This window comes from Scyliorhinus canicula, chromosome 9 (genome assembly GCF_902713615.1).
Source record: "Scyliorhinus canicula chromosome 9, sScyCan1.1, whole genome shotgun sequence".
NCBI classification, from domain to species: Eukaryota; Metazoa; Chordata; class Chondrichthyes; order Carcharhiniformes; family Scyliorhinidae; genus Scyliorhinus; species Scyliorhinus canicula.
The window spans coordinates 3,364,433-3,391,062 of record NC_052154.1 but is presented as its reverse complement, the minus strand read 5'-3'; the positions used below and the strand labels follow the sequence as shown (position 1 = coordinate 3,391,062).

Sequence of the window (26,630 nt, the reverse complement as noted above, 5' to 3'; positions counted from 1 at the left end):
TTTTATTAGTGAGCATGCCTGATTGCTCAATGATTGACATCAAAGATACCAAGTTGCCAAATCTACCACAGGTTATCTTGGTTCCAAACTCATGCCATGAAGTATGTCACCTCATTGCTATCTGAACGTTAGAGAGCTGCCTCCATGACCCTCACCCCTTTTTACTTTTCACCTGGCTGAGGAGATCATCTTTGTTAAGCTTTTTTGTTTTTATAAATTTAGAGTACCCAATTCTTTTTTTCCAGTTAAGGGGCAATTTAGCGTGGCCAATCCACCTACCCTGCACATCTTTTGGGTTTATAAGTTCATAAGTTATAGGAGCAGAATTAGGCCATTCGGCCCATTGAGTCTGCTCTGCCATTCTTTCATGACCGATATGTTCCTCATCAGCTACGTACAATGTTACAGACCAAGAGCTGGATTGTGAAATCAGCCAGAGGGGGTGAGACCCAGGCTGACACGGGGAGAATGTGCAAACTCCACACGGACAGTGACCTGGGGCCAGGATCGAACCCGGGTCCTCAACACAATGAGGCAGCAGTGCTAACCACATGCTCCACCATGCCACCCTCTTTGTTTAGTTTCTGATTGGTCATTGGACAATGTTGCAGGGGAAATATTAGAAATGAGGAGTACCTCGCAAGCAGCATAGTGAGAGATACAACTCACCATAACCTATGTGGAGGCTATGTTTCCATCCTTCTGAGCAGAGAATATTGACACATCAGATCTTCAGGAGGTCATGGAAGAAAGCTAGGGAAAGAAGGAGAAGAGGGCAATAAATACTTGTGGTTAATGCTCATTCTTCTTTTACATCTAGGAAATACAGGAAAATGTGAAGAAATGCAAGAACTTTCTCACAACCTTGATTAAACTTGCATCGCACAGTGGACAGTCTGCGGACACTTCCCGCAATGTGAAGAGCCTTGTTCAAGATCTGTTGGCAAGTGACAGAGTTTGCCTCTAACTGGTTTTACCGTAACAATTGTAGTTCCATGAAATATAAGACTCTGCCAGTGTGGGGGAGGGTGATGGGAACCTATGCAAAGAGTCAGAGGAGAGGGAAACACGGACATCAACAAAAGACAGAAAGGGAATAATAACCTTCATCTTTTAACTTTTCATCTTAAAATGTAAGTAGGTTTACATTAACACTGCAATGAAAGTTACTGTGAAAATCCCCTAGTCTCCACACTCTGGCGCCTGTGCGGGTGCACAGAGGGAGAATTCAGAATGTCGAACTCGCCTAATAGCGTGTCTTTCGGGACTGGAGTGTAGAAGGCTTAGGGGTGATCTTATAGAGGTCTATAAAATAATGAGGAGCATAGATAAGGTAGATAGTCAACATCTTTTCCCAAAGGTAGAGGAGTCTAGAACTAGAGGGCATAGGTTTAAGGTGAGAGGGGAGAGATACAAAAGAGACCAGAGGGGAAATTTCTTCACACAGAGGGTGGTGAGCATCTGGACTGAGCTGGCAGAGGCAGTGGGAGAGGTGGGTACAATTTTGCCTTTAAAAAGCAGTTAGACAGTTACATGGGCAGGGTGGGTATAGAGGGATATGGGCCAAATGCGGGCACGTGGGACTAGCTCAGTGATAGAAACTGGGCGGCATGGACAAGCTGGGCTGAAGGGCCTGTTTCGATGCTGTAAACATCTATGTCTCTATGATTTGTGGGAGGAAACCGGAGCACCCGGAAGAAACCCACGCAGACACTGGGGGAACGTGCAGACTCTGCACAGATAGTGGCCCAAGCTGGGAATTGAATTTGGGACCCTGGCGTTGTAAAGCAACAGTGCTAACCACTGTGTTACCATGCTGCCCCCATAAGAAAAGTGATAGGTGGAGAAATCAAGCGCCAGAATCAAACAAGGCCACGGTGAAAAATAGATAATGGGAACAGGACAAGGAAAGTTAAAAAGACAGACGGCACGGTGTCACGGTGATTAGCACTGCTGTCTACAGCGCTGAGGACCTGGGTTCAATCCCGGCTCTGGGTCACTGTCCGTGTGGAGTTTGCACATTCTCCCCGTGTCTGCGTAGGTTTCACCCCCACAACCCAAAGATGGGGCTAGTTTAGCACAGCGGGCTAATCAGCTGGCTTGTAATGCAGAACAAGGCCAGCAGCGCGGGTTCAATTCCCAGACAAGCCTGCCCGAACAGGTGCCGGAATGTGGCTACTAGGGGCTTTTCACAGTAAATTAATTGAAACCTACTTGTGACAATAAGTTATTATTATTATATTATTATAAAATGTGCAGATTAGGTGGATTGGCCACATTAAATTGCCCATTAATTAAAAAAAAAAATAATTGGATTCTCTAAATTTATGAAAGAAAAGGAATGTTAAAAAACAACCCTTAAGACGCAGAGAATTCCCAATAAAGGGATTAATTTAATCCTGCAAATAGATGTAAACGGGTATGATATAGTCAGGATTGCAGAAACATGGCTGCAGGGTGACCAGGAATGGGAACTGAACATCCAGGGTTTGCAGTATTTAGAAGGGGGAACAAAAAGGAAAAGGCATTGGAATGGCATAGCTGGTTGAAGAGAAAATTAACGCAAAAGTGAGCAAGGATATTAGCTCTGCCAATGTGGAATCTGTGTGGGTCGAGCTGAGAAACACCAAGGGGCAAAAAACATTGGTGGGGGTTGTATATAGACCCCAAAATGTAATGGTGATGTTGGGAATGGCATTAAACAGGAAATTAGTGATGGATGCAATAAAGCAACATCTGTAATTATGGGTGACTTTAATCTGCATATGGATTGGGTAAATCAAATTAGTAACAGTACTGTAGAGGAGGAATTCCTGGAATGTATAAGGAATGGTTTTCTGGACCAACACATTGAGAAATCAGCTGGAGAGCCGACTATCCCAGACTGGGTAGTGTATAATGAGAAAGAAATAATTGGCAATCTAGCTGTGTGACACCCCTAGGGGATGAGCGGCCATTATATAATAGAATTCTTCATCAAGGTGGAGAGTGACGTAGTTGATTCTGAGACTAGGGTCCTGAATCTAAGTAAAGGAAACCACGATGACATGAAGCATGAATTGGCTATGATGGATTGGGGAACATTATTTAAAGGGATGCTGGATAGGAAATGGCAAATATTCATGGAATGCCTGGGCGAATTACAATTGTTTATTCCTGTCTAGCACAACAGTAAAATGGGAAATGTGGCCAATCCATGGCTTACAAGGGAAATTAGAGATAGTATTTGATCCAATTAAGGAGCATACAAATTGGCCAAGAAAAACAACAGGTCCGAGGATTGGGAGCACTTTAGAATTCAGCAAAGAAGGACCAAGGGATTGATTAAAGGGGAAATAGAGTTTGAGAGTAAGCTTGCAGGGAACATAAAAACAGACTGTAAAGGTTTCTGCAGGTGTGTGAAGAGAAAAAGATTGGTGAAGACAAATGTAGGTCCCTTGCAGACAGAAAGAGGGGGATTTATAATGGGGAACGAAGAAATGGCTGAGCAACTAAATCGATACTTTGGTTCTGTCTTCACAAAGGAGGACACAAATAACATACCAGAAATGTTGGTGAACACAAGATTTAATGAGAGGGAGGAACTGAAGGAAATCAGTATTAGCAGGAAAATGGTGTCAGGGAAACTGATGGGGTTGAAGGCCAATAAATCCCCAGGGCCTTATAATCTGCATCCCAGAGTATTTGAAGAAGTGGCCCTGGAAATAGTGAATGGTGGAGATCTTTCAAGGTTTTCTAGACTTTCGAGACTCTGGAACAGTTCCTTTAGCTCAGAGCATAGCTGATGTAATTTAAAAAGGGTGGTAGAGTGAAAACAGAGAATTATAGACCAGTCAGCCTGCTGTCGATAGTGGGGAAAATCATAGAATCATAGAATTTACAGTGCAGAAAATGCCAGTGTTCATTATAAAAGATTTAATAGCAGAGTACCTGGCAGGATTGGACAGTCAGCATGGATTTCTGAAAGAGAAATCATGCTTGACAAATCTTCTGGAATTCTTCGAGGATGTAGCTGGTAGAGTTGACGAGAAAGAGACAGTGGATGTGTTTATTTGAACTTTAAGAAGGCTTTTGACAAAGTCCCACATAAGAGATTAACATGTAAAATTAAAACGCATGGGATTGGGGGAAGTGTATTGAGATAGATAGAAAATTGGTTGGCAGACAGAAAAGAGTAGGAATAATTGGGTCTTTTTCCAAATGGAAGGCAGTGACTAGTGGGGTACCGCAGGGGTTTGTGCTCAGACCCCAGCTATTCACAATATATATTAATGATCTAGATTCAGGAACTAAATGTAATATCTCCAAATTTTCAGATGACACAAAGCTGGGTGGGAGGGCGAGCTGTGAGGAGGATGCAGAGATCCTTCAGTGGGATTTGGGCAAGTTTAGCGAGTGGGAAGAATGCATGGCAGATGCAGTTCAATGCGGATAAATGTGAGGTTATCCACTTTGATCGCAAAAACAGGAAGGCAGATTATTATCTCAATGGCTACAGATTGAGAGAGGGGAATGCACAACGAGACCTGGGTGTCCTTGTACATCATTCACTGAAGGTAAGCATGCAGGTACAGCAGGCGATAAAGAAATCAAATGGTATGTTGGCCTTCATAGCAAGAGGATTTGAGTATAGGAGCAGGGATGTGTTGCTGCAATTGTACAGGGCCTTGGTGAGGCCACACATGGAGTATTGGGTGCAGTTGGGGGTCTCCTTATCTGAGGAAGGATGTTCTTGCTCTAGAGGTTAGCCTGAATGTGGATTGAATTTTCCGGATTTGCTGATGGCTGCTGCCTATTTTAAATGGACTATAAAGGTTATTATGTCTGTGTTTCTGAAAAGGCAAATAATGTACTTGCACTATGTAAGGGACAAAGTCTGTGTCTGAGCAAATCATTCCAGCATTAAATATGAATATAATCAGATTGTTGCATTATAATCCTCCAATGCATGCATGCACGAGTGGTAGTTAGTAAGAGGTCCCAGTACTGTGCTGCCTGTCACTGTGTAATCTACTGAAGTATTTGAGTTTCAAAAAGCACCTGATAGCGTGCTTGTTTACGAAACTATTGAGTGCAAAGCACAGAGTGGGAATTATTACAATCCCAGGCCAGACCCCAACAGTGGCTAGGATACTGGACCAAAACCCCAATATTTTCGTTTATTTTAAGACAGTGCGGAAAGAATGACTCGCTGCAGGAGTGATTGCATGAAAAGAAAGGGCTTTGGTATTTCTAAAACAAAACTTTATCACGAATACACTTTAAACTTTTAACTTCACAACTGAAAAGAACAGCTTACATTTACCCCTTGACAAAATGATACAATTTCCCATTAAAGAAAAATAAAATAAATTTAATCCATCTTAAAATTAGGAGGGCATGGAGTAATACTTGCTTTATAGAACAGATTTGGCTCTGGTTGGAACCCCTTCAGACTCTGGCTGAATATCTTCAAATAGCTGCTTCAACTGGATTGTTTCAGCCTCTTCCTTGTCTTCAGACACGACTACTCTGTTTTAGAATATTATTACTCTTTTTGAAACTATCCTGCTAGGAAAGACTTGTGAGTCAGAGTCAGGCAGATCAGAATTCAGCTACCTCTCTCAAAGCTTCTCCAAATTCACTGCTTCTCTGCTTTCTTAGGCTTCATCCAGCAATGACCTCATCTCCTCAAGCTGGAAAACAATTTCAGTGGAATGCTCTGTATTGACCACCTCAAAGAGGTGTAGGTTGCACTAAGTGCATTCCAATTACATGTGATGTGATTTCACTGCACTTGCCTCTCTTTACTTTGAGGTCCCTCTATTACAGGGGTCCCTGTGTGGAGGGGGTTTACCCCAAGTACAGGAGTCCGTGGGGGGGGGGGGGGGGAGTTGGGCCACGCCTATAAGTGTGGCTAGGGTGCACCCAGACAATCCGAGGGTGGGAGGGGATTTTTGGGGGTCGGGACCGATTTGCGCGCGGGGGTGCTGGCCACGAAACTCCACTATTGAGCTGATGGCCCGATATTGGAATTCCTGTAGGAATACCATTGTATTCTATGCCATGCATTGATTTTACATGGAACGAAACACACTTGCATCCTGCTTTATGACCACAAGTGGATTGTAAAATGAGTGCAATTCAGTTCTGATGGGAGAACATAGCCTTCCAATCGGAGAATCCTGGGCATTATCTCAGCAGGCTGCAAAAGCACATTAACTCCCCAGGGACTCCCCAGTCAATTCACATTCTTCTGGTCAATTTCACCTGCTGTTTCCTCGAAGCAAAACAAAATTCTTTTAAAACCGTGATCACTGCAGTCAAACACACTATACCCCCAGGCTTTTAAATCTTGCGTTGCCCCCACATTTAAAAACCAAATTCCTAAAACCCTCCATTTGTCACAGAACGAATAATTTTTCTCACAAGAGGGAGCTGGTGATGAGACCCAGAGACATGCACTTGGCTTTGTACTCCTCTGCTCAGAAAACATCTGGACGTGGGGGGGTGGAATGAATTACATTTGTCGCTGCTGTTGAATTCTTGAACAGTTAAACATGAATAAAGGTAAAGTGATAGGTTTGTTTGAAAATAAAAATAGAAATATAATCAAGTTGGCAATAAAAGAACTGAGTGCAGGTATGCTCCAAGCAATATTGGAGCCATGGAGGAGATACAGCATGGATTCCTGAAGATTAAATGGACTGTTAATGCAGACTCCACACTTGAAGCTGAAATGGTTGAGGGGATCTATATGATTAGCACAAGAGACATTGGAACACAAGATGACCATTCAGCCTGTCAAGCCTGTTCTGTCATTCTGTTGGATCATTACTGATCTGTACCATAACACCATTCTCCCCACTGAGCTAGCCCCATGTTCCTTGGTAGGCTTGTCCAGTAAGATTTGCTTGAACTCTGTCTTGGAAGCTCGAATTGATTCCCAATCTTCACAGTCTTTGTGGCTAAGTGGGGACACTGGGTGGTACTCAGTGTGGGAGGGGGAATGTTTCCAGTTTATGCTACCCTTTGAGTGAGAATTAAATACTTGAACCGCATGGCAATCCAATCCGAAGAGAAATGGATAAAATAGCCTGTAATTAGACATGTTGCTGACGATGAAAAATCCTAACTGTTTTTCTCTTTTGAAGGACTCTAAGATTGAACCAGAAGAGTTCACAAACCGACTTCAGTCAGAGCTTAAATCGTCCCCACAGCCATACCTGGTGCCTTTTCTCAAGGTGTGGTACGAGTAGAAACAGGATGTATATTTTTAACGGCGATCGGTGTGCGCTTTATGTACATCTACAGGTCCGATAAGAATTGGACACTCTGCAGCTTCTTTCATAGTAAGAAAACCCTGCTGGATGCAGAGTAAATCTCCCATTGCACTCTCCCAGGGCAGATTAGCGAAGGCGTGAAGCTGAGTTCAGCCATATAGTTTAAGCCAATTCTCAGAAGAGTGACATTTTGATTTCTCACCGTAGTCACGGGCGGAAGGTTACTGAATTAGTGTGGGTAAAGGCTGAGGATGGGCTCCACATTGTGGGTGAAGTATGAGAGCCTGTCTGCACAGGGATCTGAGAGTCTGTCTGCACAGGGATCTGAGAGTCTGTCTGCACAGGGATCTGAGAGTCTGTCTGCACAGGGATCTGAGAGTCTGTCTGCACAGGGATCTGAGAGTCTGTCTGCACAGGGATCTGAGAGCCTGTCTGCAGAGGGATCTGAGAGTCTGTTCTGCACAGGGATCTGAGAGTCTGTCTGCACAGGGATCTGAGAGTCTGTCTGCACAGGGGATCTGAGAGTCTGTCTGCACAGGGATCTGAGAGTCTGTCTGCACAGGGATCTGAGAGCCTGTCTGCAGAGGGATCTGAGAGTCTGTCTGCACAGGGATCTGAGAGTCTGTCTGCACAGGGATCTGAGAGTCTGTCTGCACAGGGATCTGAGATGCTCTGCACAGGGATCTGAGAGTCTGTCTGCACAGGGATCTGAGAGTCTGTCTGCACAGGGATTCTGAGAGTCTGTCGCACAGGGATCGAGAGTCTGTCTGCACAGGGATCTGAGAGTCTGTCTGCACAGGATCTGAGAGTCTGTCTGCACAGGGGATCTGAGAGTCTCTGCAAGGGATCTGAGAGCCTGTCTGCACAGGGATCTGAGAGTCTGTCTGCACAGGGATCTGAGAGTCTGTCTGCACAGGGATCTGAGAGTCTGTCTGCACAGGGATCTGAGAGTCTGTCTGCACAGGGATCTGAGAGTCTGTCTGCACAGGGATCTGAGAGCCTGTCTGCACAGGGATCTGAGAGTCTGTCTGCACAGGGATCTGAGAGTCTGTCTGCACAGGGATCTGAGAGTCTGTCTGCACAGGGATCTGAGAGTCTGTCTGCACAGGGATCTGAGGTCTGTCTGCACAGGGATCTGTGAGTCTGTCTGCACAGGGATCTGAGAGTCTGTCTGCACGGGATCTGAGAGTCTGTCTGCACAGGGATCTGAGAGTCTGTCTGCACAGGGATCTGAGAGTCTGTCTGCACAGGGATCTGAGAGTCTGTCTGCACAGGGATCTGAGAGTCTGTCTGCACAGGGATCTGAGAGCCTGTCTGCACAGGGATCTGAGAGCCTGTCTGCACAGGGATCTGAGAGTCTGTCTGCACAGGGATCTGAGAGCCTGTCTGCACAGGGATCTGAGAGTCTGCACAGGGATCTGAGAGTCTGTCTGCACAGGGATCTGAGAGCCTGTCTGCACAGGGATCTGAGAGTCTGTCTGCACAGGGATCTGAGAGTCTGTCTGCACAGGGATCTGAGAGTCTGTCTGCACAGGGATCTGAGAGTCTGTCTGCACAGGGATCTGAGAGTCTGCACAGGGATCTGAGAGTCTGTCTGCACAGGGATCTGAGAGTCTGCACAGGGATCTGAGAGTCTGTCTGCACAGGGATCTGAGAGTCTGTCTGCACAGGGATCTGAGAGTCTGTCTGCACAGGGATCTGAGAGTCTGTCTGCACAGGGATCTGAGAGTCTGTCTGCACAGGGATCTGAGAGTCTGTCTGCACAGGGATCTGAGAGTCTGTCTGCACAGGGATCTGAGAGTCTGTCTGCACAGGGATCTGAGAGGTCTGTCTGCACAGGGATCTGAGAGTCCTGTCTGCACAGGGATCTGAGAGCCTGTCTGCACAGGGATCTGAGAGCCTGTCTGCACAGGGATCTGAGAGTCCTGTCTGCACAGGGATCTGAGAGTCTGCACAGGGATCTGAGAGTCTGCACAGGGCACAGGGATCTGAGAGTCTTGCACAGGGATCTGAGAGTCTGTCTGCACAGGGATCTGAGAGTCTGTCTGCACAGGGATCTGAGAGTCTGTCTGCACAGGGATCTGAGAGTCTGTCTGCACAGGGATCTGAGAGTCTGCACAGGGATCTGAGAGCCTGTCTGCACAAGGATCTGGGAGCCTGTCTGCACAGGGATCTGAGAGTCTGTCTGCACAGGGATCTGGGAGCCTGTCTGCACAGGGATCTGAGAGTCTGCACAGGGATCTGAGAGTCTGTCTGCACAGGGATCTGAGAGTCTGTCTGCACAGGGATCTGAGAGTCTGCACAGGGATCTGAGAGTCTGTCTGCACAGGGATCTGAGAGTCTGTCTGCACAGGGATCTGAGAGTCTGTCTGCACAGGGATCTGAGAGTCTGCACAGGGATCTGAGAGTCTGTCTGCACACAGGGATCTGAGAGTCTGTCTGCACACAGGGATCTGAGAGTCTGTCTGCACAGGGATCTGAGAGTCTGTCTGCACAGGGATCTGAGAGTCTGTCTGCACAGGGATCTGAGAGTCTGTCTGCACAGGGATCTGAGAGTCTGTCTGCACAGGGATCTGAGAGTCTGTCTGCACAGGGATCTGGGAGCCTGTCTGCACAGGGATCTGAGAGTCTGTCTGCACAGGGATCTGGGAGTCTGTCTGTACAGGGATCTGAGAGTCTGTCTGCACAGGGATCTGGGAGTCTGTCTGCACAGGGATCTGAGGAGGGAGTGACTTTCCAATCTGAAATCCAGCTGGCATCACATCGACTAAAATTATGGGTGACATACCTACACTTGGGATGGTGTTGAGGTTGTGAACTTGCGCTTTTTTATTTTGAGCAGCTGTCATATCTTGGGGGGTGGTAGGGAGCTGAAGAGGGTGGAAGAGATTGATGCTTCTGAAACTTGTAGCTGAGCTTGAACGGCAAATTCCCAGTTTCAGTCCTGGTTCTGTCCTCAATTTATTATTGGTAATTGGGTGGCACAGTAGCACAGTGGTTAGCACTGTTGCATCACAGCTTCAGGGTCCCAGGTTCGATTCCCGGCTTGGGTCACTGTCTGTGCGGTGTCTGCATGTTCTCCCCGTGTCTGCGTGGGTTTCCTCCGGGTGCTCCGGCTTCCTCCCACAGTCCAAAGATGTGCAGGTTCGGTGGATTGGCCATGATAAATTGCCCTTAGTGTCCAAAAAGGTTAGGTGGGGTTAATGGGGATAGGATGGAGATGTGGGCTTAAGTAGGGTGCTCTGGGCCGCTCAGTGTTGCAGTGGTTAGCACTGCTGCCTCATGACGCTGAGGTCCCAGGTTCGATCCCAGCTCTGGGTCACTGTCCATGTGGAGTCTGTACATCCTCCCCGTGTCTGCGTGGGTTTCACCCCCACGACCCAAAAGATTTGCAGGGTCAGTGGATTGGACGCACTAAATTGCCCCTTAATTGTAAAAAAATAATTGGGCACTCTAAATTTTTTTTAAATAAGAAAAGAGTAGGGTGCTCTTTCCAAGGGCCGATGCACACTCGATGGGCCGAATGGCCTCCTTCACTGTAAGTTCTATGATTTTATGAGAGCAGTGGGGGATGCCGCCGAAGAAGATGAAGGAGAGTTCCAGTTGCTGACGACTGCCTGCTGGAAAGTGGATGTGTTAACATTCGGAGAAGAGAGGATCAAGTGGGGTGTATTTCTCTCAGCTCTGAGATTTGCAAACTGCAGGCATTCCCCTGGATTCACATGAATAATAGGGAGGAGACTGGGTCTCCACTTACCCTTTGCAAGGATTAAAGCAGTTCTGGACGCCTTTTCCTCGCTGGTCAGAAATCTTTGTCTGCCGCTGTGACTGAGATTGGGAATTTATACATTTGTTGGAGATTTGGTCTGGGACAGAGATTCCAGACAGCCCCCTAAATCTTCAGGAAGAGTTTAGAATGTTCAATGTTTATTGAGCCTTTGTCCTTTTCCCTGTGTCAAATGTTCTTGTGTATGGTTCAAGTAGTTTTAACAACAGCTTGTTTAAAAATAAAAATTTGCCAGTTGAATTATCATTTAAGCAGGGCCTGCTTGTTGTCTTCCCACAGAAGAGTTTGCCAGCCTTGAGGCAGTCCCTGGTCCACAATCAGCAGTGCATCCTGCAGGTAAATCAGCAACCTCAGCAGCCACAGGTAGCGGCCCCTGCACAGACCACATCTGCAGCACAGTTGACAGCGACTGTCAACGCGGTTGTGACCGGACCATCTGTACGAATACGACAACCAATCAGCAATAACGCAGTCTCAGGGACAAATGCAGTGTCAGAGGCACAGATCAACGCAGCACAGCAAGGGCGGAGCACACATCTGGTACGTGGTGACCTGGGGGTAGCACAGACAGGGCAGCAAACAAAGGGAAGAGCCTGGGACAGTGTGGGGGGGTTAAAAGGTTAAACGTACTCCTGGAAATCTGAAATAAAAACAGAACACTGGAAATCCAAACAAGATGCATTGGCATAGAGAAGAGAGAAGGCAACTTAAAAACTCCATGGTTAGATTTTGGCTGGCATGACCTGCTAAAACACACGGGGAGTAGGGAAAAGCAATAGGTGTGGGGGGAAAACGGTACCGCAGTTGGAAAGGAGAAGCCAATTGTTTTAACAGCCTGTGAATAGAGGTTAAAAAGCTGGAAAAAGTGGTGGCACGGTGGCGCAGTGGCTAGCACTACTGCCTCACGAAGCTGAGGACCTGTGTTCGATCCCGGCCCCGGGTCACTGTCCGTGTGGAGTTTGCACATTCTCCCCGTGTCTGCGTGGGTTTCACCCCCACAACCCAAAGATGTGCAGGGTAGGTGGGTTGGCCACGCTAAATTGCCCCTTAATTGGAAAGATTGAAAAAAAAGCAGAAGAAAAAGCTGAAAAAGGGGTAAAAGTTCACTTCTGAATGCAAAAGTCATCATGATTTGGCCTTGAAAGGCCTCAGACTGAAAGGCAGTCAAAAACTAAAATGAAAAGGAGCAGGCATTGGAGTTTTATCTTTAATTGGGGAGTTTGGATTGGATTGGATTGGATTGGATTTGTTTATTGTCACGTGTACCGAGGTACAGTGAAAAGTATTTTCCTGCAAGCAGCTCAACAGATCATTCAGTACATGGGAAGAAAAGGGAATTAAACAGAATTCAAGAAAATACATGAGAATACATAATAGGGCAACACAAGATATACAATGTAACTACATAAGCATTGGCATCGGGTGAAGCATACAGGGTGTAGTGTTAATGAGGTCAGTCCATAAGAGGGTCATTTAGGAGTCTGGTGACAGTGGGGAAGAAGCTGTTTTTGAGTCTGTTCGTGCGTGTTCTCAGACTTATGAGCAAGGGAATGAGTGTGTGGGCTTTTGATGTACATTTTATCCAAAGAGTAATTGACATCCTTCGTTGGACAAGATTTTACCCCTGTGGAATTTCCTCTTGCATCCGTTATGTACAGAGTAACTCTCACAACAGAGTATTACCTGTCCACCGCACGCAGTGCTTACTCTCGACAGGGAAAGGATATTTCTGAAATGTGATTCTGACGTGACCTTTCAGAGGCATTGTAATAACAGTGTATTAATGAGGAAACCATAGCTGATGTATGGAACTAGGTGTATCACAGACTGCTTTTGGATCCAAGTGGAATTGACCACCCTCTGCTAAATAGTATTTTAGTCACTGCTGAATATTATGGGATGCTCCTCACTTCAAGTGCGAGAGGGGCGCGCTATGAGAGATACACAAGTGTGTTAGAGCACAGGGTGCTTTCGCAGGGGTTCTGGGGCATTGCTCCAACCCTGTTGCTCGATCGATTGAGAATCCCGTCGCCTTAAAAAAGCAAAATGGAAGTGAGAAATGGAGCAGGTTGCACTCGGGCATGTGCTCCAGTCTTCTGCAGCAAACTTCCAATTCTATCTGAAACCAGAAAGCTTTAAGAAGGTGTCGGCTGCATTTAAATTTGAAACCAAGTCAGAACGAATTTACGATTAACTCGAACATCTTTTATTGTCCAGCTGAGTGACATCCTTTCCTTCAGGATTATTTCAATGATCTTATAATTTTCAGCATTGTTTGTTTCTTAATCAACATTTTTATTGAAGAAGTTTTTCATTCTAATGAAATAAGCAAACTAAACAACAAATACATAAAGGTGCAACGCATGAATAACATAATCAATAATTAACAACCTTACTGAACCCAATCATTCAACATATAACTAAAACCTAAGCCCCACCCCAACAGCTGACAGTGACTAACTCTCTGAAAAAGGAACCGAATAGCTGCCATCCAGATTTGAACCCTTCTACCGACCCTTGGTGTCCTTGACCTTTTCTAGATATAGAAACCCCATTTGGTTGCTCAACCAGGCTGAGAAACTGGGTGAAGTAGAAGATCTCCAACCCAGCAGAAGTTACCTTCGTGCTATCAACGAGGCAAAGACGCGGACATCCACCTTCCCCACCCCACCCCCCGGTCTGCGGCACCGGCAAGCCAAAACACCGAAAATGGCCACCAGTGGGACAAGCCTCCAGCTTCTAATATCAAGAATCCCTGACATCGTGCCAAAGAAGGAGACTCCGAGGTTTTCAAGTTTAGGACACAACGCGAATGCAAGGCTATGATTCAAAAGCAGAAACTACTGGACCTTCAGCATCTGTGGAGAGAAAAGGGAGCTAACGTTTCGAGGCTGGATGATTCTTTCTCAAAGGTAAGTATGATTCGCCCCAAGAACAACGTTCACAATTCTCACCCACCCCCGAGAGGAAAAACACTCATCCTTGTCTTGGCCAGGCGCGTCCTGTGCACCACCATGACCTGAATCAAACTGAGCCTCACACAGGAGGAGGTTGAATTGACGCTGTGAACAGCCTCAATCCAACCCCCCCCCCCCCGACCCAGCTCAACCTCCCCCTTCTCACGTCATTCAACGGAAAGCCTGTTCCACCGACAGGATCGGGACGTAAACGTCCAAAATCTTCAGTATCCCAACTCGACCAGAGATAAGATCCTATTCAAGAGGGAGGGCGAAGGTGCCAAGGGAAATGAAGAGATCTCCTTCAGCAAGAAACGCAAACCTGGGATTACCTGAATAAATTAGACCTCGGGAGTTGGAATTTGCCCAGCAGCTCATCAAAACCAACACACCTACCCTCCACGAACAGGTTGCCAAACCCCTCCAGCCCCTCCCCTCCCCTCCCCATGGCCTGAACTCCGACTGGCACAAAGAGATTATTCCTATAAATAGGGGCCAACAACGACATGGAGCCGAGCTTAAAATGTTGCCTAACTGTCTCCAACCCATCCTCAGCGTGGACACCACTACTGGACCCGAGGTAGATTTTGCTGGGGAATGTTTAACGGCGAGGCAGTTACCAAGTCCCAAAAGCTTAGACCACGACAACAGCGAGCCTCCATCTTTTCCCTTATGGAATTTGGATCCTTGAGCCATCCCAGTACTTCAGCAATATTAGCTGCCCGGTAATAACACAAATTAGGTGAAGCTAAGCCACCTGCCTGTCTCTCTCTCTCTCTCTCTCTCCTCTCTGAAGAAACACCCTACGAGACCTTGGTGCCTTGTCTGCCAAAAGGAAGGAAGCTACCACCTTGTTGACTTAAGGAAAGAATGATTTGGTGAGAAAAATAGGGAGACACTCTAAAAGAAATAAAAACCTGAGGAGGACATTCATTTTAATAATCTGAACCTTGCCCGCCAGGGACGGGGGAGGTTATTCCACTTCTACAAGTCAGATTTAACCCCATTCACCAGACTAACATATTTTAATTTATGAAGCGAGGCCCAATCGTGGGCCACCCGGATTCCCAGACGATGAAAGCTGGTGTAAAGTATTTGCTCTTATTGAAATTCAACTTGTACCCAGAGATGAAGCCGAAACTCCTAATTAGTTTCATTGTCTCATTCGTGGTGGAGATTGAGCCCTTGATGTAAAGAAGCAGATCAACTGCGTAAGGCATACCTTATGCTCCCTCCCTTCCTGCTTTATCCTGTTCCAGTCAGTGGAAGATCTTAACGCTATGGCCGGTGGTTCGATTGCCAAAACTAGCAGAAGCAGAGACACTGGACAACCCTGCCTCGTAACCCCATTCAACTGAAAGTAACCCAAGCTCGAGACTTTTGTGAGAACACTTGCGGTGGGAGCCCTATAAAACAGACAATCCAAGATATAAACTTTAGCCCAAAACCAAATCTCCCAAGAATCTCAAATAGGTACCTCTACACCACCCTTTCGAGTGCGTTTTCGGTGTCCAATGAGACAGTCACCTCTGGTTCGGGTGCTGGAGAGGGGGAAAGGACGCTATTTAAAAATTGGCATATATTGCCCGACAGCAGCCGACCCCTGATGAAACCTGTCTGTTCTTCCGAGATCACCCCTGGAAGGCAGGGCTCCAACCGCAGTGCCAGAACTTTAGCCAGCAAATTAACATCTGCATTCAGCAACGAGATAGGCCTATACCACCCACATTCTGGAGGGTCGTTGTCCTTCTTCAAAATCAGGGAAATGGAGGCCTGCTCCAATGTAGTCGGCAATACCCCAGGAACAGGGAATCATTAAACATGTCCAATATCAGTGGGATCAACTACCCCGTACATTTTTTATAGAACTCAATGGGAAATCCATCTGGGCCCGGAGCTTTAATCGACTGGATAAACCAACGCATTTCATAATCTCCTCGGGGGCCCAACATGGATTCAACTCCTCCCTTCTCTCCATCTCCACCACCAGGAAGGACGACACCTCCAAAAACTGCATCATGGGCAACCTTTCCCTGGGGCTCCGATCTGTACAGACTTCGATAAAACTGCCAAACGCTGCATTAACCTTCATTGGGACAGAAACTAATCTGGCACCTGAGTCCCTTACCTGGACTATCTCCCAGGTGGGAACCTGCCGCCTCAGCTGGTGTGCTAACAGGCGTCTGGCCTTCACCCCGTTTGGAAAATGTCTTCCCTGAACATTGCAGCTAGCTCACTGCCTTACCCATTGAGAGCAGCTCAAATTGCAGCTCCAACTTTTTGCGACTCGCCAGTAACTCCAGTGTGGGGCAAGCGAGTACTGGCGGCCCACCTCAAGGATGGAATCCACCAGCCGCATCTACTCCACCTTCCCAATCCTTTCCTTGTGTGACTTGTGGGAAATTATCTCCCCCCTAATTACCGCCTTAAGGGCCTCCCACAACATAGAAGACTCAAATGGGGCATTAACTTTATCTGGGGTGGAAACCAAGCTATCACCCGAGTCCCTAACTGAAATAGTCTTCTAGGAGGCTGCCTCAGCGGATGAGTTCACAGACGGCTGGTCTTATCCCAATACTGTATGTGCAAATGACCTCCCTTGAACAGCGCGACTGTCTCACCGCCTTTACAGTATACAACTGATCAAACTGTGTCTGGAGACTTGCGAAGCTCAATTCATGAAGTTGAACCCAGTCATAGGCTATCTGGACAGCGTATGTACTGGGGAGAAGAACGAGACTAAACCTCCACGAATCTGCCCTCCGGCATCTGTTCCATAAGCGCTAACAGTGTCTTCGCCACCCACAAGAGCACCAACCGTTTCGGCCTACAACGGTCCAACTTCGGATCTCGCACGCAATCTAAATCACCTCCAAAAACCACCTCAGAAATGGGCAGCACGGTAGCACAGTGGCTAGCACGGTTGCTTCACAGCACCAGGGTTCCAGGATCGATTCCTTATCACTGCTTTACTATCACCGGCCAAACTCGGCACCTCAGCCTCCAAGGAGACAATCTGATCGTTTGACTTCAAGAGAGCCGCCTCCGCACCCGGTAACGCTGCGCCATGCGTCTTTACCGTCTCCTTGGTCTTCGCCAACTCGACCGAATGGGAGCTGGGGCCTCGTCTATTGATTTGTGGAGTTCCGCGGAGACAACCAGCCACTGTTTCTGAAATTCCGCCACCAAATTGCCTGGAAACACCTCGGCTGTCAGTGGAGTGGCCGGAGCCGGGGCTGCGGCTTTCTGCCATTTTCTCAGCTGACGAGCCTCGCGAGGCTTCCGAATCTGCTGACCACTCTTTACTTGCTGGCTTCCTTCCTCTGGACTTTCTAGGTGTTTTCCTTGTGTGGGAACCTTATCCCATTGAATTAGTGAAGTTTGAAGCCAAACACCCCCCCCCCAAAAACCGGGCGAAAGGGTGTGCGACTACTCCTTCCATATCACCACCGGAAGTCCCAGCTTTGTTCATCTAAATCCTTTGATCTTTCAGTTTTCAGCATGGTAGACAGTTCCCATGCTCGGGCTGTCATCCCATAAATGGGGAGCAAGAAAACTCCTATACTGTGCAGAAGATCCCACAGGAGAGTGGTGGTGGGTGGTGGGGGGGGAGGAGGGGGAGGGTGTGTGTGTGGTGGGTGGGGGGGGGGGGGCGTGGTGCTTCCCGCCCGTGGTGCTCCCCGTTTCACCAGGGCAGTGGGAGTGGGGTGATGGGGTGATGCTGTTTCACGGTGAGTTGGGAGCGAGGTGGTTGGAATTTTTTTTTGGGGGCGGGGGGGGGGTAGAGGCCAGAGGTGGGATTCTCTGACTTTATGGTGAGGTTGTGAGATGCAGGATGTCCAACTGAATGGGAGGCCCCTGTTTCATGGGTGGTTGGCTTTGTCTTTTTCTTGCCGCTACCTCAGGAGGTGTGGCACCTACTGTAGGTCTGCGGAACGTTTAGAAGCTCATAAATGTGCTTGGTGTTAACTGAACGATGAATGATGTTGAGAAACAACCTCTTGTTTAATTTTGCTGCCTTGGTGAAAAGTGAACCTTTGCCCTTGGCTGAGAGTTAACCTGCAGGCTTCTGAAGGAATTTTCATTTGGAGGAAGTGTAGAATTTTACTTCACTGAAAAGCTATGCATTTAAACTGCAGCATGTGGGGTTTTGTTGGTTTTATGTGGTGAAGAAGGGGCTTGTTTTTCAGGTGTGCATCATATTTGGCGAATTACTGTGCTTGTCTGAGATGTAGAAACATCCAATCCTCCAGTACACTGACCCTTGCTCAATAATCAGGACTCGGATGCAGGGCCAAGGTATGGATGTAGGAGGCTGCACAAAAAGTCACCCAAGATCTACTCTTGCATGGTGTGTACAGGGGGTCAAGTAGAAGACAGACACAAGTGGATGGCACAGTAGCACAGTGGCTAGCACTGTTGCTTCCCAGCTCCAGGGTCCCAGGTTCGATTCTCGGCTTGGGTCACTGTCTGTGCGGAGTCTGCACATCCTCCCCGTGTGTGCGTGGGTTTCCTCCGGGTGCTCCGGTTTCCTCCCACAGTCCAAAGATGTGCAGGTTAGGTGGATTGGCCATGCAAAATTCCCCTCAGTGCCCAAAAAGATTTGGGTGGGGTTTTTGGGTTGTGGGTGGAGGTGTGGCCTTAAGTGGGATGCTCTTTCCAAGGGCCGGTGCAGACTCGATGGGCTGAATGGCCTCCTTTGCTGTAAATTCTGTGTTCTATGAAGTGGACTGTGAGGCCCTCAGCCATTAAGGATAAAGAATAAAATGAGTAAAATTATTCTGTACAATCTCTCATGTCACCTGTTTTTTGACAGATCGTGGAGTCCCCAGTACAGACAGTGAAAAGACAACCTGGTCCAGCAGCTGAAGTGAGATTGCCAGTGGTTATTACCCCATCGATAAGAGCAGGTATGATCAGCGATGGCCTGCGTTTGGTGATTGATAACAGCCCATCAATGTCAGCCCTATTCGGTGACTAGTCCCCATCTCTCACCAGAGTGAAATACTCTGGATGTTGGAAATCGGAAATAAAAATAATGCTGAGAATACTCAGCAGATCTGGGAGCATCTAATTTTATACTTTGATGGGATGTAGGCATCGCTCGCCAAACCAGCGTTCAATGCCCATTCCTTTTTAAAATAAATTTAGTGTACCCAATTCATTTTTTCCAATTAGGGGGCAATTCAGCGTGGCCAATCTACCTAGCCTGCACATCGTTGGGTTGTGGGGGTGAAACCCACGCAAACACGGGGAGATTGTACAAACTCCACATAGACAGTGACCGAGAACCGGTATCACTGTGAGACAGCAGTGATAACCACTGCGCCACCATGCTGCCCTATTGCCCATTCCTAATTGCCCTTGAACGGAGTGACTTGTCAGGCTATTTCCGAGAATGGTTAGCCGTCAGTCACATTGCTGGAGTCACATGTAGGCCTGACCGGGTAAGGGATTTCTTTCCCTAAAGGGGAACCAGATGAAGTGTTACAAGAATCGAGGGTTTCATGGTCACCGTCACTGAGAGTAACTTTCAATTGTGGACTTTAATAATCTAATCTAAATTCCAACAGCTGGCATGGTGAAGTTTGAATCTGAGTCTGCAGAGCCTGGTTACTGGCCCAGTGATGTTACAACGATACCAGCATCTCCTCCGTCTCTGTGGGGAGAGAAACAGCGTCATTGTTTCAGGTCCATGGCCTATTATCTCTGTCGCATTCTCTGACCATCTCTTGCTCCTTTTTCGTTTTTTAATTTTCATATCTTTTCACCCCTTTTCTTTCTTAGTTGATATCTTGGAATCAAAACATGAAATCTTTGGCAACTGTAGGGTGAAATGGGGTGGAAGACTGGGTAGGGCAAGCACATGGTAATATAAGGTAAGAGCATTAGGAGTAGGTGTAGACCTTCAAGTCTGCGCACTATTCAGCAAGATCATGGCTGATCTATTGAGATTTGTTCACTGTCCTCCAGGGTAGAGAGTTGGAAAGCAACCATGGTACCTTGTTTCGGGATGTTATAGATATGCATCACATGACACAAATTTAAGGAGCGTCTTAATGAGGCAAGAAGGGTAGAGAAGAGGAGAGGTTCAGGGAGGGAAGTCTAAAGCTTCGGCCCGTTGCATATTAAGGCCAAAAGTGGTGACTTATTTAACTTGAAGTACAGTGAGCCTTTCTAGTATCACCTCTTGATCAATTTTTAGCCCATTCAGTAACTCATTACCACCTCCTTCAATATGATTTTGACAGCATATGCTTCCTCAGTAAAGACAGATTTTTTTTTGAACAGTACAGCACAGAACAGGCCCTTCAGCCCTCGATGTTGTGCCGAGCAATGATCACCCTACTCAAACCCACGTATCCACCCTATACCCGTAACCCAACAACCCCCCCTTAACCTTACTTTTTAGGACACTACGGGCAATTTAGCATGGCCAATCCACCTAACCTGCACATCTTTGGACTGTGGGAGGAAACCGGAGCACCCGGAGGAAACCCACGCACACACGGGGAGGACGTGCAGACTCCACACAGACAGTGACCCAGCCGGGAATCGAACCTAGGACCCTGGAGCTGTGAAGCATTTATGCTAACCACCATGCTACCGTGCTGCAGATTGAAAGGACTGATTTCATTCCTCGACCATGCTCTCTGACTCGATGCGTAAATGTCTTTTCTTTTGATCCGTAGTCGGCCCCACCCCTCCTCTAACTACCCTTATACTATTTACATCAAATACTCTTGAATTCCCCTTTACTAGTCTCTCTTTACTCTCCATTGTTTGTTTCACTGTTTCTCTGAACTTTCTATAATCAACCTGTTGGCTCAGTGGTTAGCACTGCTGCCTCACGGCGCCAAGGACCCGGGTTCGATCCCGGCCCTGGGTCAGTGTCCGTCTGGCGTTGCACATTCTCCCCGTGTCTGCGTGGGTCTCATTCCACAACCCAAAAAGATGTGCAGGGTACGTGGATTGGCCGTGCTAAATTTCCACTTAATTGGAAAAAAATAATTGGGGTACTCTAAATTTATATGAAAAAGAAATCAACCTTGTTCTCACTTAATATTAACTTGATAGCTTTCATATCCCACTTTTCCTCCATCTTACTCTCTATTTCTTGTGTCATCAAGGGATGCTTTGGCTTTGTTTGGCTTACTTGTTCCCCTTGTTTGAATGTACTTTGTACCTGAGCGCTTTTCTCTTTAAAGACGGTTCATTGTGCTGTTTACGTTTTGCCCCTGATCTTTGTTTCTAATGAACTAGATTAATTTTAACTTTTTAAATTTTAACCAGATTCATTTTAACCCCATTAGAATTGGCTGCCACCACTCTGGCTGTTGTGTGGCCTATAGTAAACCCCCAACTTTGTGACTACACCCTGCCTATTCCTGAGCTTGACCCATATTGCCTCGCTGTATGAGCCCTCCGAGGTGTCCTCCCGCAGTATTATTATTGTGGGGTTGTGCGGGTAAGACCCACGTGGACATGTGGAGAATGTGCAAACTCCACACAGACAGTGACCCGGGGCCGAATGAATCCCGGGGCCGGCATCAAACTCGGGTGCTTGGCTCCGTGAGGCATCAGTGCTAACCATTGTGCCGCCGTGCTATCACTGTAGTGTAATTTGTTTTTCAGTTTAGAGTGCTTTATTCATTTTTTGCAATTAAGGGGCAACTTAGCGTGTTCAATCCACCTACACTGCACATCTTTGGGTTGTGGGGGCGAAACCCACGCAGACACGGGGAGAATGTGCAAACTCCACACTGACAGTGACCCAGAGCCGGGATCGAACCTGGGACCTCGGCGCCGTGAGACTGCAGTGCTAACCACTGCGCCACCTTGCTGCCCTGTTATTCTTAATGTATGTGCTTGGGCAGTAAGTTTTGACACCAGCCTTTGTGGTGGAACTGATCCATAGGAAGAGTTCAGGGAAAATATGCTTCGAGTGGTTGTCCCAGTCATTCTTCCAGCACAGCTGTAGTGACCTGTAAATTCAATGTACGCAGCCTCTTTAGTTAGGAAATATGGTGAGCACGTTGGAGGGTTTGTGCCAGAACCATTAGATCCAGCTGTGCACTAGATATTCATCCTTACAGCTAGGTTCCACAGTGAGACTCCAAGTGGTGCCAATTAGACGGACTTGTCAATCAATGTCATAAAAACCTCTGGGCAGTTGGTGTTGTGCTTGTAATGTATTATATATATTATATATTATATATATATATATATGTACATAATATATGCTCGGGATAACTTGGGGGCATACGAAAATCACTGTACCAGGTTCTCCTCCCCCTTTTGGAATCTTTAAATCCAGCACTGGGCAGTCTTCTAAATCTCCGAAGTAACCTGTGAACTGCACACGGCAGGCCTGGGACAAGAAACTGCTGTCATTATTTCTGTAAGAATTTTGAATCAATTTTAAGGCCTGCAATTAACTGCCAAACTGCTGTCAGATATTCTCTACCACACTGCAATGGATTGTGGGCTCCTGATTTCAGAACACCAGCGTTATTTCTTGTGAACCCGTGTTTTATACACATCTCCCTCAACTCCGGCAGCGCCAGAGGCACTAATGACACACCGCTACCTCCTCTCCGACCAAACCCATCGGCACCTATGCAGGAACCAATCAGGAATTCTTTTGACCCACCCTTAAAAAAAAACATACAACATACAACGAAAATACGAAAAAACGAAAATGTAACATAAAGGGATGTTACATATATATCACACAATGCAACATAGACCCAGTCTCAGATTCAGTACAGGTCCAGCAGTAACATGTACAGATTATGACCAAAGCCATCAATCCTCAAGAAAAACAGAAAGAAACCAGAATTACCAGGAGTGGATCACAGGACCCCACCCTGCCAAGCCATCACCCATGAATGAAGAAAACAAGCTGCTCATTCAGACAAGAATGTTTCCCGACCATTATGGGGGGGGGGGGGGGGGGGGGGGCCTGGATATCAACCAATGTACATGACTCTGCTCAACCCCAGACCCCATGCACAGAAGAAACAAAACCCAGCCTCTCGGGAGGTTTCCGATAAGTGCCTTCAAGAAGTGGCCATCCCAAGCTCCAGGGGGCAACAGGATACTGACCAGAGCACCGGACTGGCCTAGTCCAGCACATTATGACCCAGAGGATTAAATACCCTCAGGACCTCCAGCACACCCCACAACCTACATCTCAGCCGATCCTGCACCTCACCAAGCCCACCCAACGCTGAGCACCACCCCATTCACATTTCACAAAATTATTAGGTCAGCCACTCCAGGGAGAACCCCTCACTGAAGAGAAGAAAAAGTTTCAAGGCACCTAATAACTGGGTGCTCTGGGAGGAGAATTCATCCCCCATGGGACCAGAAGGGTGACCTCCCATAGATGGCCGGGCCAGGATTTATAACAGCACACTGCACCCAGATGAAGAGAAATAGAAAAAAAAACATATGGGAAGAATGCCCGATCTGATTTAGGAATATGAGCCACCGCCACGCAATGCATGCTTTTGTAAGAAGGATATTAAGGGAAATAACAGCGCTGCCTCCTCAGAAACACAAGCACTGCATCCACGTGGAAAACCCAACCTACACTCACACGATGGAAGGGCTCCAACTATGCAGAGGGATGACAAACAGTCTCTCTTCAACAAATCAGTCAAGGATTGACCAAATCTGCTTCGCCGTGTACCGCAATTCAAATCCTCCTATTCCAATAGCTCTAAAAAAACACACTTCAACCTCAAGGAAAAGCCAGAAGGTATCCAGTCCTCTCCAGGAAAGAAGTACGAGCTTTTGTGCTCACACCCACACACCCTTGCAGGAGAAAAGACAACATGAGATAATTGACAACATCATCCCAAGGGCATAGCGTTCAGGATTATTGAAGGATTGTATGCTGAATGGAAGAAATTGGTCTATATATTGTATTTTATATCTGTTGCAGTAATATTGTTAAAGAATCTCAGTTAAGGTATCCAGACTCTGGATGCAAAAGATGCAATTAAGATGTCTTAAAAGTGATGTTTATTCATTCCAACCATGTACGTGTTTACAAAGAGAGGCCCAATGGAACATTGTTATGATTGCTGGAGAGTAGATAATTTGAGACATTGTGTTTGGCCTTGGGGAAGCAGGTCAGGGGTTGTGAGTGGGATAAATATTATGTAATTAATGGGAGGAGCCAGGTCTGTAGTAGGCAGTTTAGCTTTTAGTTCTTCAAGGAAGGCTAAGATGAGCAGCAGCGTTTGCCAAAGATTGCCAGGTTAATCCGGAGTCTGACACAGACAGAAGGTTCTGCAGGCTGTTTCCAGAAAGGATCTTGATGGGCTTTGCTTAATTGGAGATAGAGAAGGTGTAAGTTAGTAGTAAAAATGGTTTCCTTTTATTTTAAGAATTGTTTAACTTAATTAAAAAGCTATTTTCAGTGATAATGTGTTTAATCCTGTGTTAGGAATAAAGTTTGTTTTAGTATGAAAGACGCCTATTTGTCGGTGGAATCACTCTTGGTGCGCCCCTCACGGTTTAAACTTTTTCAATATGTGTTTGGGATTCTTGTTTGGTCCCCTCACCAATGTCATACTAGAATGAACTAGTTTGTTCTGCCAAGGGTTAAGCGACCGTGGACCTGCTGTCTTCTTGTTCGATAGGTAGCGTGGTTTCTTAGAATGCCCCCCTCCCCCCCATTACCCACCAAGGACGTAGAGGTGTGGTGCCTCCCCGACGAGAGATACATAATTTAATACACATTTTAAAAAAGAGAGTGAGTTCTTACTGCCGGTTAACATAACCCCAGGTGTTTCCCCCTCCATTTTATGGGAGATGTGTTAGGCTTATAGAACATAGAACATAGAACAGTACAGCACAGAACAGGCCCTTCGGCCCTCAATGTTGTGCCGAGCCATGATCACCCTACTCAAACCCACGTATCCACCCTATACCCGTAACCCAACAACCCCCCCCTTAACCTTACTTTAATTAGGACACTACGGGCAATTTAGCATGGCCAATCCACCTAACCCGCACATCTTTGGACTGTGGGAGGAAACCGGAGCACCCGGAGGAAACCCACGCACACAGGGGGAGGACGTGCAGACTCCACACAGACAGTGACCCAGCCGGGAATTGAACCTGGGACCCCTGGAGCTGTGAAGCATTTATGCTAACCACCATGCTACCCTGCTGCCCCATTATGCTGGGGGTCTGATTATTTCTTATCCAGCTAATAGAAGGTGCAAGTTGCTGGAGAGCCAGCTGAGGCTGGAGGTTTGTCTGGTCAATGTGGCGGAGAATTATAAGAAGACTCCCGATAGGCAATTATTGAAGGTAATTGGTGTGGCAAGGGTGGACCCGGGCTCCCTATTGTTTCAGCAAGCTGAGAAATGCTTAAAGTTTGCGAGGCAGCAGTTGTATGGATTTGAGAATAAACCAAATACTTCGCCTGCTTGACAAAGAGAAAGGCCAATTCTAGGGCGGTCTCCTCTGTGTGGAGACTGGGCCTGTGTTCACTAGAATTTAGAAGGATGAGAGGAGATCTGGTTGAAAGGTTTAAAATTCCAACAGGTTTGGACAGTTTAGATGCCGGGAGGATGATGTCCGTGGTTGGAGAATCTGGGACCAGGGGACGCAGTCTCAGAATACAGGGTAGACCATTTCGGACCGAGTTGAGATTAGTAAATCTGTGGAATTCTGTCCCACAGATGGCTGTGGAGGCCATTCCACGGAATATATTGAAGAAGGAGATAGATTATCTTTTGGATTTTAATGACACCAAGTGGTGTGGGGAGAAAATGGGAATATTGGCCGGGATCCTCCCCTACCTGGCGGGGCGGGGGGTCCCGGCGTAGCGGAGTGGCGCCAACCACTCCGGCATCGGGCCTTCCCAAAGGTGCGGAATTCTTTGCACCTTTAGGGGCTAGGCCCGCGCCGGAGTGGTTGGCGCCACGCCGCTGACGTCACCACCGGCGCATGCGCGGTAGGGGGGTCTCTTCTGCCTCCGCCATGGTGGAGGCCGTGGCGGCGGCGGAAGAAAAAGAGTGCCTCCATGGCACTGGCCCACCCGCCGATCGGTGGGCCCCGATCGCGGGCCAGGCCACTCCCCAGGACCCCGGGGGCTCGCTCGCGCCGCCAATCCCGTCGGCACCAGAGGTGCTCCAATTCCCGCCGACGGGAGAGGCCTGTCAGCGGCGGGACTTTGGCCCATCGCGGGCTGGAGAATCGCCGCGGGGGGCACGCCGATCGGCGCGGCATGATTCCCTCCCCCGCCGATTCCCGGGTGGCGGAGAATTCCGGCCACGGCGGGGGCGGGGGTTTACGCTGGCCCCGGGCGATTCCCCGACCCTGCGGGGGGTCGGAGAATTCGACCCATGGTGTTGAGATCGATGATCAATCTCTTCGTGGGTCTCACCCCCACGACCCAAACAGATGTGCAAGCTAGGTGGATTGGCCACGCTAAATTACCCCTTGATTGGAAAAAATAATTGGGTACTGGTTTATAAGAAAAAAGAGATCGAGGATAAGTCATGATCGGACTCGATGGCGGAGCAGGCTTGAAGTGTCGAATGGGCTACTCCTAATTTTTATGTTTGGCAACCCAACTTTGGAGGACGGCACGGTAGC

At 47.4% G+C, this 26,630-nt stretch overlaps 1 protein-coding gene across 2 annotated transcripts in view; it reads left to right on the top strand.

The window, feature by feature from the left end:
- Positions 1 to 26,630, top strand: part of LOC119971062 (transcription initiation factor TFIID subunit 4-like) — a 365,388-nt gene that overhangs the window by 65,784 nt on the left and 272,974 nt on the right. For both annotated transcript variants that reach the window (XM_038806198.1, XM_038806199.1), the window contains exons 6-9: positions 821 to 943; positions 7,134 to 7,223; positions 11,329 to 11,589; positions 18,823 to 18,916. In XM_038806198.1, the coding sequence (XP_038662126.1) occupies positions 821 to 943; positions 7,134 to 7,223; positions 11,329 to 11,589; positions 18,823 to 18,916 (568 nt within the window). The remainder of the gene's footprint in view (positions 1 to 820; positions 944 to 7,133; positions 7,224 to 11,328; positions 11,590 to 18,822; positions 18,917 to 26,630) is intronic.